General features: G+C 37.2%; 3 protein-coding genes across 4 annotated transcripts; 2 read left to right on the forward strand and 1 right to left on the reverse strand.

Annotated features, from left to right (window-relative positions):
* Positions 1 to 2,960: 2,960 nt before the first annotated feature.
* Positions 2,961 to 7,319, reverse strand: LOC131023740 (protein DJ-1 homolog D). Its single transcript, XM_057953303.1, has 5 exons — positions 6,937 to 7,319; positions 6,725 to 6,841; positions 4,886 to 5,326; positions 4,028 to 4,390; positions 2,961 to 3,512 (listed from the first exon to the last, which is right to left on the reverse strand). Exons 1-5 carry the CDS (start codon positions 6,991 to 6,993, stop codon positions 3,324 to 3,326), a joined length of 1,167 nt encoding a protein of 388 aa, XP_057809286.1. The 5' UTR covers positions 6,994 to 7,319; the 3' UTR covers positions 2,961 to 3,323.
* Positions 7,320 to 8,106: 787 nt separating this feature from the next.
* LOC131021989 (uncharacterized) lies at positions 8,107 to 11,630 on the forward strand. 2 transcript variants are annotated; one of them, XM_057951322.1, is made up of 9 exons: positions 8,109 to 8,833; positions 8,966 to 9,313; positions 9,512 to 9,596; positions 9,933 to 10,029; positions 10,162 to 10,225; positions 10,330 to 10,386; positions 10,470 to 10,507; positions 10,607 to 10,688; positions 11,342 to 11,630. In XM_057951322.1, the coding sequence occupies exons 1-9, from the start codon at positions 8,264 to 8,266 to the stop codon at positions 11,432 to 11,434; spliced, it is 1,434 nt and encodes a 477-aa protein (XP_057807305.1). In that variant the 5' UTR covers positions 8,109 to 8,263; the 3' UTR covers positions 11,435 to 11,630. The 2 variants fall into 2 exon arrangements, with proteins under 2 accessions (XP_057807304.1, XP_057807305.1); XM_057951321.1 differs by having other exon boundaries at positions 8,107 to 9,313.
* A 560-nt stretch (positions 11,631 to 12,190) lies between these two features.
* On the forward strand, positions 12,191 to 13,096 carry LOC131021990 (uncharacterized). Its single transcript, XM_057951323.1, has 4 exons — positions 12,191 to 12,400; positions 12,471 to 12,546; positions 12,615 to 12,787; positions 12,857 to 13,096. Exons 1-4 carry the CDS (start codon positions 12,288 to 12,290, stop codon positions 12,930 to 12,932), a joined length of 438 nt encoding a protein of 145 aa, XP_057807306.1. The 5' UTR covers positions 12,191 to 12,287; the 3' UTR covers positions 12,933 to 13,096.
* Positions 13,097 to 14,031: the final 935 nt, after the last annotated feature.

A 14,031-nucleotide genomic window follows, 5' to 3' on the forward strand; every position in this document is an offset into this window, starting at 1 on the left:
ATTGGCAGCGTTGACGAGGATGCAGACAAAATAGTTAGTTAATTGGCGATTTTAGTTAGATTTTTAATGATTGCAAGTGATTCATGTAGTGTACGTGAGTAGCGAAAGTTTTTTTACCCTTGTGATATCCCTCTATAAATAGTGTGCCATCGCACAATGTAAGACATGCTCTCTAATTTTGCTGAAGAATTACAAGTTTTTTTTACTAGAAATTCAATGTGTTTTTCACTCCCACATTCACGCTTTCTACACCAGGTTCATCACTTCACCATTATTTTATGATTAATTGAAAATTTATATATTATGATTTCACTAACTGGCGCATATGGGAAATAGATGCTAAGGCGTGAGTATTTGCATGATTTTAGTAGCGATTTGGTGTTTTTGTTTTTCAATTTTTTTGGGTACAAGCATGATTTTAAGAATTGATGTTGGTTTCAAGACGAGTATGTACTAATGTATGAGAAATGAGGGAACACTTTTTGTTATTTTATAACTTGAGTGTTCTAAGGCTGATGAACTAATAATGAGCCAGTCTGAAGAATACAGTTCATTGCACTATGGTATGCTGACTTTTGTTTTTGGAAACTCCTGCCTAACAGATTGACAGTTGTCCAGTCTATTGATTTACTCGTCAGCATGTCAGTTAGAATAGAAATTGAAGTGCATGTGCATAATATGGTGGTTTGTACTTAGGGATGGCAGTGGATCCTGGACCCGGTCCAGATCCGTGGATCCAGATCCGATTTGACGGATCTGGATCTCAATTTTTTGGATCCGCGGATCTGGATCCGGATCTGGATCTCATTTTCTAAAACGGATCTGGATCTGGATCTTGACATTTGAGATCCGGATCCGACCCAGATCCGACCCGTGGATCCGATTTAATTAAAATTATATAATTTATTTTTTACATTTATTTTATTAATAATATTAGATATATTAAAATATATATATATATATATATATATACATACATATATATATAGAATTAACTTTGAAAACCTAATTTCTAATTCATCTCTTCTCTCCCACTCGGTCTTCTCACTCCCGCGCCGCCTGCGGCCTGACCTCCATCTCTGGACTCACTCTCATCTCCTTCTCTGCCTCATTCACGCCGCCTCGCCTCCATCGCCGGTCGCCATCTCCGATTCGCTCGCCCGCCCGCCGCTGAAGTCACGCTCGCTTGCTCCCTGCTTCCGCCCTCCCTGCTTCTCTCCCTCCATCGCCCGCCGCTGGAGTCACGGCTCGCTCGCTCGCCCGCCAGCAGCAGCAGCAGTGCAGCAGTCAGCACAGGATAACTCCACCGCCGTGCAGTCAGCAGTGCAGCAGTCGCTCACTCGCCCGCCAGCAGTGCAGCAGTCAGTAGCAGCTCGCCCGTCGGATCTGAAAACACTAATCTGGATCTGGATCTGAAAACACTAATTTTGTGAATTTATTTTTGAATTTAATTTGAAAACACTAGATCCATGGATCTGGACCTGCGGATCCGTGGATCTGACGGATCTGGATCTGGATCCAAAAATTTCAGATCCGCGGATCTGGATCCGGATCTGGATCTGGTATATGAAAACGGATCTGGATCTGGTATTGACCAGACCCGGTCCAGATCCGGCCCGTTGCCATCCCTATTTGTACTCGCTTAGAGAATCTTTTGTCTTTTCATTTAAACTCATGCAAAGTTCAATTTTAAGTATTATTGACTTGAGTCATACTGATACAATTATGAAAATCAGTTTAATGCATGTGCTGAGAGCCAATGCAGTTGTTTAGTTTGCTGAAAAAGTCACGTACAAAAATATTATATCATATAAATACAATACATAAAAATTAGTACTTTGTTAAAATTAAATATACTCCGTGTGTCTCACAAAAATATGAACAATTGGGAGTGACACGGATCTTAAGAAATGTTAGTTAAGAGTTATTGTGAGTAGAAAATGGATCTCACTTTATAAAATGTTATGAAAGTAATGAGTTAATTGAAAAAAAAAGTAGTGATGGACCGTGATGGTCTTTTTGTGAATAAGTGTGAAAATGAGAGATAAAAAATAAGGGGATAGTGTACAAAAATAAAAATGTTCATATTTTTGTGAGACACCCCAAAAGGACAATTTATTCATGTTTTTTGTGAGACAGATGTGGTATATTTTACATTGTATTTATCTTAATATTATATACAAAATATTTTAATTATTTAATAACCATAATTATCATTACACTTTATATAAATGTGAAAAAGTATATATTTTTAGATTCAAATTCTTTGTTAAATATTTGATATAGATTTAAAAAAATATATATTTTCGTATATTTTGATTATATTTAATATTTATATTTATTTATTTAATATGTCATTTAATTTTGATATTCACCCCGCATCGCACTAGTGGATGTTACTAGTTTAGAGTTATAATTAAGTAAATTGTGTGGGTAGAATAAAGGTACAAGGAGTAACATTGAGAGTTAGTATAATTAAGTGAGTTGTGTTGGTGGAATAAAGGTCTCACTTTTATTACAATTTTAAATTGATTAATTTGATTGAGTGACGAATTTAATAATGACAATATTTATAAATAAGGGATAATATTGAGAGGTCTAAAAAAAGGGGGTTAATATTGAGTTATAATTAATGGAATATACATACTAAGAGCATCCGCATTGGGCTACTCGATGCCCTTACTTGAGTAGCCCAAATGCATCGAGTAGCCCAATGCAAGCTCTTCCTACTCGAGGGCTACTCGTTCCATTGAGTATACCCGATCTCCCCAAATTTCAGGCGCGTGGTTACACGCGTCACTAATAAATCAAGTAATCAAAACAAAAAAACTCAAGTAAGCTATCAAGTAATCTCAATGCGGCCTCCTTACTCATTGTGGTCCCCTCCTATCAAGTAAGACCAATGTGAATGCTCTAAGAATGAAAATATTAAATAATATATTTTTATGGACGGACCATAATGATACTAGCTCTAATAAAATGTGAATAGAGTAAACATCTCACTTTAAATGTCAGTGAAATTGTATGGACTTGACTATTATAAATAGAAGTGACAAATTTTTGTGGAGAGACCCGACAAGAAAATTGTGGAAAAATTTATGATGCAGACAGAAGGTAGTGTTTTTTTGATGGACAAAGGATGTACTGTATTATTTCAGTCATCATAAGTATGAAAAACTCAGCACGTCAAATATCCAACAAAAGATAAGCAGCACACACTCTCATACAATCCCAGGGAAGATAGTATGTACCCCAAACTCAGCATGCATAAACAACCAGACATAACCAGACACAAGCACTAATTGTTATAATTAGTGAAGTAGCTAGAATGATACAGTGAGGCCAAGAAGCGCCATGAACTGAGCTACAAATTCAGGATGGCCTGGCCAGGCAGCTCCAGTAACCAGATTTCCATCAGTGAAGCACCGGTGAATGGGGTCCGGCTCTAACCATGTAGCCCCCGCTAGAACAACGTTAAGTTTCACAGCCGGGTATGCAGTGCATTTCTTGCCCTGCAACGTTTACATCATTAATTGGTTATTATGTGATGTCTAAGACTAAAACCAAAAATGCCCTCTCTGCAATCTTTTTAACCAAATTGAAGTACAGCAGTTCAGTTCATAATCAATTAGCTCCCACTATCCCGAGATTAATCTTTCCACGTATATGAAAAAACGGACCGCTCAAAGATGATGAATATGAGGTTCAAAAATGTTGAATTACTAAATCTGAAGAAATAAATGAATAAATAATAACTATGCAGCATTACGATGGCATAGAAACACAACTAGCAATCAACAAAATGTATCATATTCATTCTCAAACAATTTAGGGGAGAGGTATTAGTATAATTAGTGAGAGCTCTACCTTAACTTAAACCTAATAGGGCAATGTAAATCTTTGTTAACGAGTGGTTTTGTCTAATTGTAAGTGTAATATGCATCAATACCAAACAAGTTGGTTGTGAGCATATAGGAGAAACTGAGAAAGCACCAAAAATAATAACATACATGCTAAAAAAAGCTACCTTTAAAACATTAGCAGCAGATAAAATCTGTTGTCCATGGCAGATGGATGCTACTGGTTTCTTGGATTCCATAAATTCCTTCACTACTTGAATAACCTTGTCATTCAGCGCCAAATACTCTGGAGCACGACCCCCAGGTATGACAAGTCCATCATAGCTCGAGGAATTCACACTTTCAAAACCCGCAGTTAAAGTAAAGTTGTGGCCTGGCTTCTCACTGTAGGTTTGATCACCTTCGAAGTCGTGAACAGCTGTAGGGCATGTCTCACCTGCTTTCTTCCCCGGGCAAACAGCATCAACATGACAGTCAAGGGCTTGAAGGGACTGAAATGGAACCATCACCTCATAATCCTCCATGAAATCCTGCTCCACGGCCGCAAAAGAATAACCCATCAAAGCGTAAAACTCCAAACTCCCTACTAGCAATTACAGCACTCAGACTGCAGTCAGCACAAACTACAATTTATCAAGAACCCAAACTGCAGTACTTTTTTTTTTCATTTTACTTACTATTTTGATAAGAACCACGGATTTTTAGCACATCACTCAATAAACATGTATTTAATTTAACCTAAAATCCCATCTTTCTAGTCTGAAGTCTCAACTGAAAAGAATGAGCCATGCTACACGGTTGGGAGTTATATGGAGCATTACTTGTATAGAGAATTAACTATAAAGATTAGGAAAAAAATTGGTTAGGAGGAGTTACATAAGACAGAGCATGCTAAACAGTCAAGGTATATTATCAGAGGTCATTTTATATGGACTCCCTAATTAGCCTGTAGAAGCAAACTAAATTTGAAGTCAAATTATTTTATCATAAAATCTTGAAGCAGAAACTAAACAATTGGAACTTACTCCACAAAGAAATAGGATTCGCTTTCCGGAACCAGATATCTTGGCTCCCAATGCATTGATAAAAAGGCGGATGAACTCAGGATGTCCATCATATGTAGCACCAGTTATCAGGTTTCCATCACTGGTACAAAAGGCCATGGTATCTGGTTCTACCCAATGGGCACCAGCAGCAACGAGTGCAGGTTTAAGAGCTGGATAAGCAGTGCATTTTCGGCCTTTAACCATATCAGCTGCAGCCAAGATCAACTGTCCATGGCAGATGGACGCAATTGGCTTTTTCAAGTCTTCAAACTTTTTTACCAAAGCTACAACAGATTCATCCACCGCGAGATATTCTGGGGCACGTCCTCCTGGTATGACCAATCCATCATATTTGGTAGTATCTATTTCATTAAAAGTAGCATTAAGAGCAAAATTATGCCCCCTTGACTCGGAATATGTCTGCATCAATTTTTCAATCAAGATCAACGCAGGCCCAATAATTAATACGGGTAATAGTCACTCGATTATATTCACATTTCACAATAATGCAACATGAGCAGTTACAATCAACACTGATCAGATACTCTTGCTAGTCTTGAAACAGGGACAATCAGTATGGAAATTTAGATGAGAAAATTATCATTACAAGCAGAAATTAACAAATTATCAATATTCGAAGATTAGCATTGTGGGTGAAAACAGGCCATCCAATTAACCTTTTTTTGTCATCTACTATCACAAGCTACATTAGCACAAACAGGCTTACCGATTCCTAAGCTCCTCAAACTAAACATGCCAAAGCATGAGGGTCCTACATCTACAGGGCATAAACTCAGATTAACAAACACCCTGGCCTTGTTTACTTTGGTGGATAAGGGATTAAGGATGGACCAGGCCCAAGGGTAGATTGACAAAACTTATTCAACTATAATCAACATATAATTTCATTGACATAAAAAGGTGGATAACTCAATCCCCTTGGTTAATTTGGTTTGAAGTGATTAAATGAAGGATATGCACCTCAATCTACAGAGGTGGGGTGAGATATATCCACCACTTTCTTCTTGATGCATCAAAGTAAACATAGCTCATAAAATTAAGTTTATCATATCCAATCTTATATCCAATCAAATTATCAAACTATCTATCCACCAAATTCTATATTTTCAAAGTAAACAAGCTCCAAGAGTAGTCGTTCAAGACAAAGCACAAACATCAAAGAACAACGAGAAGTCCACAGTATACGAAATCTTTCCCAACCTCGACAAATTGTATCTCTTTCACTATGATAGACATAACCAATTAACAGATAGGGCGTTTGGCGTAGCTTATAAGCTCTTGAGAAGTGTTTGGCAAAATAAGCTTCTAAACAACTTACAAGCTGTGAAAATAAGCTCCAAAAAAAAAGTTCATCAACCCCATCTGATTTTTTAAATAATCTTATACGCAACAATCAATTCACAAAAATAATCCTACTATAATTTGATATTTCCAACATATATACCCTTTCATTTTTTATCTCTCTAACTCACAATACGCTCAATTTTCCAAACACTTTGACAACTTATAAGATCTTGAAAGTTGAAACATCTTCTAAGCCGTCTAAAATAAGCTTAGCCAAACAACCTCTTAGCACACGCAAGAAACTTCCACTGTGCTCCGACCAATTAACAATAACAGCAAAGGCAACACAGCAGCTACTTATTGCACTCAAAATCGAAGCTAACTACCATAGCAAACAGATTTAAATCAGAACAACAAAAACACAGCAAGACCTCAACTTCCATTGTATAATGAACGCAAACACATACACAGCACAGCACAGCACGTAAATCATTTCGATTAGTTCCACGAAACCTGATGTCCTCGAAGATCATGGATTGCAGTGCGACAAATGTCGCCCGCTTTCTTGCCGGGGCAGACAGCGTCAACGGATAGCCCATATGCCAGTAACGCTTGAAATGGAACCATCACCTAAAAAAAAACAATCATCAACCATTCAGCGCAAACTCACACAGTAAATTTGTCGAACAGTTTGAAGGACGAAAATCCAAAAAACAAATGATGACCTCGTAATCTTCGACATAGTCTCCGCACAGCAAGAGGACTCTTTTCTGCCCCGCCATTTCTGGTTGTCGAGATTAAAATTATCCGACTCCTCAATCTCTCTCCTATGCGAGTGGAGGAAACTTGAGGTTTAGACCTCTCTGCTCAGCTTAGAAGTAGATGATGTAGAATGATCTTGAAGATATGAATTTTTGGTACTACTACTATTTTATTTGGTGGAAAGACGGGTTTGAGAGTTCGTGATGTTTATTTATTCTTGTCAATCATCTTCAAGATATCACCTTTTTCTATTTTATTTGAAAATTTTGTGAAGGGAAAGACTTTTTATTTTTTAGTATTTCATAGCGGACGGACAGATTTGAGAATTCACAAAGTTTTAAATTCCGAACTACTGAAATTATATGGAACCTTGAACAATTTTTTTTTTCGACACAAATTTTAAGGAATTAGTATTTTATATATTAAATGTGGTATGTGAAAAATAAAAAGATAAATTAAAAAAAATATCATATAAAAAAATACTCAAATTTTATGGGATAATCCGAAAAAAAAAATACTGCTCAATTTCGTGGGAAGGAGGGAGTATATAACAAACCATCTTATATAAGATGAAAAATTCTCTCTTACCTTCGCAGTTTAAAATTCATAATTTGACTTTTTATTCATTTGTAATCATTATAAATTCATATTAGTAATGCTTATTAATCACTGATAAGCCAATTAATAAAAATATTAGAACAAAATAAATTAATTAAATGATGTGATGTGATGTTATTAAATTTTACGAAAGAATAAATATTTAACTTCCTTATTACTCCTTCATTTTTGATGTGATAATATTATCGATCTTTGAAGTGAAAATAAGGAATGAAAAATAGTGAACTCTTTTTTTTGTGTTAAATGTGAGAAAAGAAATGAGATATTTAAAGACATAAATTTTTGAAATCCATCATTTTTTATGGATAAATTTGTCCATTAAAGTAAATGCATCCTTAGAAATTTAATGTAGAGTTTCTAAGAGTAAAATAATACAATTATAATTAATTTTATTATTTTTTTAAATAACAAATTATGGTGAGGAAATTGAGGTTTATATTTAAAATTATCCTTTCGAAAATGGTTTCAAATTTGAAGGTTAGTAAATTGAATGCCCCTATTTTTGATCCAGTGACATTTTTCATATTTGGTTGGGTCGAGGCAATATGAGAGCCCAATTGATTTCCAAGCACCCATCATATTCATATCACAGAATCATCCTCTTTTAAAAAAATAAAGTTAGGGCTTCCGATTTTGCCGGAAAAAACAAAATCCTAACGGAACGGCCACGTAATGGAGCTACCGCCGCCTCAGAAACGAATGCGCTCCGGCTCCCCAGCATTCGACGCCCCTATCGACCTCTCGCTCCTCGAAGCCCTCGAGAAATCGCAGCAGAACGCCATCGAAACCCTCGACCTTAAAACCTTAAAGAGGCTCGCCCTCTCGTTGGAGCGCCGCCTCAACGCCAACACCGCCGCCCGCCTCAAGTACCCGGACAACCCGGAGAAGTTCGCCGATTCCGAGCTCGAGCTCCACGAAGAGCTACAGAAGCTCAAAATCCTCGCCGGCGCGCCGGAGCTTTATTCCGACCTCGTCAGCCTCGGCACCGTCAATTCCCTCACCGGACTTCTCAACCACGACAATACCGATATTGCCATTGATGCCGTCACGCTCCTGCAGGACCTCACCGACGCCGACGTTATCGAGGACAACGAGGAATCGGCGCAGGTGCTCGTCGACGCGCTGATCGAGAACAATGCGGTGGAGTTGCTGGTTCAGAATTTGGCGCGGTTGAATGATTCCGACCCCGATGAGTCGGCTGCGATTTACAACACTCTGTCCACTATTGAGAATCTCATCGAGGTGAAGCCTTCTGCATCCGAACTTGTCTGTGAGAAGACGAAGCTGTTGAAATGGCTTCAGGCGCGGATTAAGATACGTGAATTCGATAGTAATAAGCAGTATGCTTCTGAAATTCTGGCGATTTTGTTGCAGAATAGTGCTGCGAACCAGAAGAGGTTCGGTCAGATGAATGGTGTGGACACTTTGTTGCAGGCCGTGGCAATGTACAAGTCCAAGGACCCGAAGACTGGCGATGAGGAGGAGATGGTGGAGAATTTGTTTGACTGTTTGTGTTGTGTGTTGATGCCTTTGGAGAATAAGGAGAGGTTTGTCAAGGCGGAAGGGGTAGAGTTGATGATCATTATTATGAATCAGAAGAAACTATGTTATGGGTCTGCCATCAGGGCTTTGGATTTTGCAATGACTAACTATCCGCCTGCTTGCGAACGGTTTATTGATGTGATGGGGTTAAAGACTGCTTTCCCTGCTTTTATGGGTAAGGCAAGTTCAGTCCCCTCCTCCTTTTTAAGCTCCATTTAGTGAGGTTAATAGCAAGTTCGAGTGCTTTCTTTGATGGATCACTTCACTGTGCTTTCGTGCTATACATGTTCTAAAGTTTGTAGTTGAATAAAACTCGATTGACTGAGAGTATAATCATCGAGGAGGTATCTGAAATTTTGACTTTTTTTTGTTGGTTAGGTACCTCTCAGCAAGAAGAATAAGAAAAAACAGTCCAAAGAAGAATTGGAAGAACGCCTCTTATCTCTAATTGCATCCCTATTTGGTAAGCAGGCAAGTTCCATTTGGTTTACATTTTTATCTTCAACTTTGTGGTGGTAAGAGTGATGTAATTAGAACGTTTGGAATTCATTTGGCTTAAGTTTTTATCGTGATTTTTAAAATCTTATGGAATTATGTTCTGTGGAATGAACTAATTACTGTTTTCATGTGTCCTTCAATCCTAAAATGGATGGTGCCTGTGCTCTTTTTCCAAACTTGTGTCTTGATGTGCCATCTTCCTATCGAGAATATGGAAATCTAGAGTTGTTTTCCTTCAGTTATCATTTTTCATTCCCATAATAATGTGATTGTTCCAATGACAATGCTTATTTTGCTCCAGGTGGAATCTTGAGGGGTTCCAGAAGGGAAAGATTGTTAAGCAAATTTGTTGAAAATGAGTGTGAAAAGATAGATCGACTTATGGAACTCTATATGAGGTAATTATTGACTACATCCTTCAGTTATCTATAAAATCGACAGTTCTGCTTGGGATATTTGATTTTCTTGTTTCAGTGAATCTGATCTTTGTTTCTGTGCATACTTGTGTGCATGCACACTATGATTTATAGATATTCAGATAGAGTGAAAGAAGAGACTGAACGGTTTAATCAACTTGAGCTCGACGATCTTGAGGTTAATTAATATCTATATTTTTCTTTTCTATCACCATTTTCTCTGCTACAAAATAAAAATAGGCATATATTATCAGTATATACTTATCTGTATTGTCGCTGCAGATTGATGATGACGAGAAATATAACCGGAAGCTGGATTCTGGGCTCTATACTCTTCAGGCATCTCTCTCTTTTGTCTTGTTATTAGCTATTTTACTTTCTACTGGTGATTCTTGTAGTTGATTATTCTTGTGCTTATGTAGTTGATTGCTGTAATCCTGGGTCACCTTTGGACCTCCGAGTAAGTCTAGCCATCTTATACATTAATCAATGAGAGGACTAATTTCTGGAGCTGTCTTTCTTGCGTTCTGTTTGTAATTGGTGGATTTGTCTTTTATAGGCACCCTCGGATGAGAGCAAGGATTGAATTGCTCTTGAAGCAGCAGAAGTTAACTAAGAATGATGTGAAGAATATTCTTCAGGTATTACTTGAACTTTCAATAATTCTTCTTCCTCTGCTCTTCCTATGAAGCCTGATTCTTTTGGAAGCTTTTGCCTGAGGCATACCATTAATGTTCCTATTCAAATTAACGTTTGGGATATCCCCATGGCTTAGCAAGTTGATCTAGCTGTTTCTTTTTATTGAACTTGCATATTTATGTAGTGTTCAGTTGTCATTTAAAGAAATGCAGGATGGAAATACTTATTTAATCGGAAGGGAAGAAGACAATTGTTTATTCAACATTTGCTTTCTGATTTTTTTAGATAAAGTACAGCGTGAGATGTCTGCTCTTTGTTGTTCAAATATGCTGTAGAAAGACTTATTTGTAGAATGAGGCTGAGGAAGATCATTGCTCTATGTTGTTCATATATGCTGTAGAAAGACTTAATTCTATATGAGGAAGATCATGGAACTTGAATATGTGTACTTTCTTGGACTTTTGACAATTTCCTGAGGCAAAGAGTAAATATTGAACCTTAACTATATGTTGGTGCGGAGAGATTATATATTTGATGACATCAATTGTGTTGTCTGGTGTGCTTGTTGTACTTTCTAAAGGTTGTTTTTGTTTAAACTCGGATCAATTTTATAAACACTGATTTTGTACTCTTTGTTTGTGTCTATGAATCACAGGAGTATCATGACAATATTGGTGACCTCGATGGGCCAGAAGAGAAAGAAAGGGCTCAGTCAAAGATCTCCAAATTCATCTCCGCCTTAACATAATGGCAAGATTTTTGGCATATTCTTGAGGAAGGGCGTTGTGATGAAGATAAAATTGATATTTAGCAATCCTCCTTGAGATTCTGTATTTTGATCAATGTAAGCAGAACTAGTTCAAGCCTATTGTATGTCAAATATTTTATGCAATTCAGTAAAATGACGCGTGTGGGAAATCAAATATTTCTTTCTTTTCTCAAAACCGTTTTAACATTTTATTTGCAATTACCAATCTAGATTTGGCATGTTAAACCAAGGATGAGAAAAGATGTCGATCTTTTATGGAGTTGGTAGGTGTGATGAGTTGAAATTGCTGCTGTTTTCATCGTCAGAATTTTGTTTTCCAGTTCGGTTCTTTGAAGCCCATACTCATTGTTTTCGAAATTTCTGAGCTTTCAATCTTCACTTAAAACTTTTCTATATCATCTGCAAATGGACCTGGCCACAATTGGGGTTGAGATAACTGAATTTGATTTGCTGACGCTTATGAATTTAATCGACTTTGTCAATGTTTTCATTAAGAAATGAATAATTTTAATTTGACATAATCTGCTGATCTCTCATATGCATCTTCTCTCCGTTGACTATCAATATAAAAATATTTATTTTGCACATATTCATGTGTTCATACAAATACAAATATATAAAGTGAATAATTCCATAGTTAATACTTACATATTTACACCATAGTCCACTATAGTTGTTATTTGTTGGTCAAGTGAAAAAAATTACTCCAAGGTAGTAGGTAGCGACTCTTGGGGCAAAAGCTATACACTTGTTTATAAAATATACTAGCAACTATTTTTTACATAGGATTAGCTTCAACTCATCTGATCTAATCAATATCAGGAAAAGAGGCATGGCTGGAGTGGAATTGGTGCCTAAGGAATACGGATACGTGGTTCTTGTTGTTGTTGCTTACTGCTTTCTCAATATCTGGATGTCTGTTCAAGTAGGCAACGCCCGAAACAAGTAATTTTCTTGTCACCAATATTCTTGTTTGAGTTATGATTTGCGACTTTGAGTTGTAACATCGGCGCAGGTATAAGGTTTTCTATCCCACCATGTACGCTTCTGAAAGTGAGAACAAAGATGCGAAGCTCTTCAACTGTGTTCAGGTAGAGTTGTAAAACATAGTAGTATATATGATTTGATGGGTGTTAAAAGTTAAGAAATGTGGGTGCAGAGAGGGCACCAGAACTCACTGGAACTGATGCCGATGATGTTGGTATTGTTGGTTTTGGGAGGGATTAGGCACCCTCTGATTGCTGCCTCACTGGGAGCTGCGTATACCCTTACACGCTATTTCTATTTCAAAGCCTACTCTACCGGTCACCCCAAAAATCGCCTTGCATTTGGGTCTCTTTCTTTCCATTACATTATCCGTTGATGCTCTTTTATCAGATTTTGTGACACAATCTCATGCAGGAATTCGGGCTTCGTAGCTATGGTTGGGCTTATCAGTTGCGCTGTGTCGTCTGGAGTGCATATGCTCATTGCATGACTTCTTCACCTTTCTCTTACACTTGCTCAGTTTTCAAGGGTGTTCCTGCACTACTTAAGTTGTTGTACACTTGTTTCAAGATAATGTATTTGTAATATCAGTTATATGTAATTTGAATTATGTTATTTTGTTATTATCGTATTAATCGGAGCTGCATCTATGAATCCAACGGCTCAATTTCAAAATTATGGAAATGGTCACAAATTCAACGATCATAAATATAATGAAAAATTATTTTTAGTCCAACGACCACAACAACTACATTCAAGTTTTCAACGGTCATAAATGTAATACATATACATTTGTTGTCCGACAATCACAGCAATTACATCCGACAGTCATAAATGTTTTGACTATATATATAAATGTTTTATTTTTCATTGAAGCACAAAACTCTCGGACTTCCTTTCATCTAGTTGACAACTACTCACTTTTTCAGCCAAACACAACACTTTTTTACAAAATATTTGATGTTCCTAGTACACATGAAATTGACGAAATGTAAAAGCAATTCATTCGAAATTTGACAATAAATCTGATTATGCGAGAGATGATTGCTATGGCTGATGCAGAAGACGCAACAAGCATCAAACTTCACAAAGGAGAAGCAATCCTAGAAAATATGGGGATCGGGAGCATGAAAGCAACCATGATCGTCTTGTTCGTGATTATTTATGTGATGAACCCTGTACGAAGGAGATCTTCTTCATCGTCGATTCTGAATGTGAAGAGAGTTATTTTTCACGATTGTAGACGCGATGAGCAACTACTCACCATATTTCACATTAAGGCAAGATGCAATTGGGAGTAATGGTCTATTAACACCTCAAAAGTGCATCGCATCTATCCGAAAATTGGCATATGCTGCTCCTTATAACTCACTCGATGAGTATATGCGGATGAGTGAGAGTATTGCATTGGAATGTCTACATGAATTTTGTAGGAGCATGATTGTCGTTTATGGTGATCAATATTTAAGGACTCCAAATGCAGTATATACTCAACGCTTGCCACAAATGTATGAAGAAGGACATGACTTCCCAGGAATGTTAGAGAGCCTTGATTGTGTGCATTGAGAGTGGAGGAATTGTCCTGTCGC

Source organism: Salvia miltiorrhiza, chromosome 4, assembly GCF_028751815.1.
Source record: "Salvia miltiorrhiza cultivar Shanhuang (shh) chromosome 4, IMPLAD_Smil_shh, whole genome shotgun sequence".
In the NCBI taxonomy this organism is placed as follows: Eukaryota; Viridiplantae; Streptophyta; class Magnoliopsida; order Lamiales; family Lamiaceae; genus Salvia; species Salvia miltiorrhiza.

Coding starts and splice junctions, on each gene's coding strand:
- LOC131023740 (XM_057953303.1), bottom strand. CDS start 6,993: ATGGCGGGGCAGAAAAGAGTCCTCTTGCTGTGCGGAGACTATGTCGAA. Junction 5,327..6,724: donor ATGATCTTCGAGGACATCAG/GTTTCGTGGAAC, acceptor AAATTGATGCAG/ACATATTCCGAGTCAAGGGG. Junction 4,391..4,885: donor GAATCCTATTTCTTTGTGGA/GTAAGTTCCAAT, acceptor GCCGTGGAGCAG/GATTTCATGGAGGATTATGA.
- LOC131021989 (XM_057951321.1), top strand. CDS start 8,264: ATGGAGCTACCGCCGCCTCAGAAACGAATGCGCTCCGGCTCCCCAGCA. Junction 10,030..10,161: donor CTTATGGAACTCTATATGAG/GTAATTATTGAC, acceptor TATGATTTATAG/ATATTCAGATAGAGTGAAAG. Junction 10,508..10,606: donor GGTCACCTTTGGACCTCCGA/GTAAGTCTAGCC, acceptor TGTCTTTTATAG/GCACCCTCGGATGAGAGCAA.
- LOC131021990 (XM_057951323.1), top strand. CDS start 12,288: ATGGCTGGAGTGGAATTGGTGCCTAAGGAATACGGATACGTGGTTCTT. Junction 12,547..12,614: donor AGCTCTTCAACTGTGTTCAG/GTAGAGTTGTAA, acceptor ATGTGGGTGCAG/AGAGGGCACCAGAACTCACT. Junction 12,788..12,856: donor AAAAATCGCCTTGCATTTGG/GTCTCTTTCTTT, acceptor AATCTCATGCAG/GAATTCGGGCTTCGTAGCTA.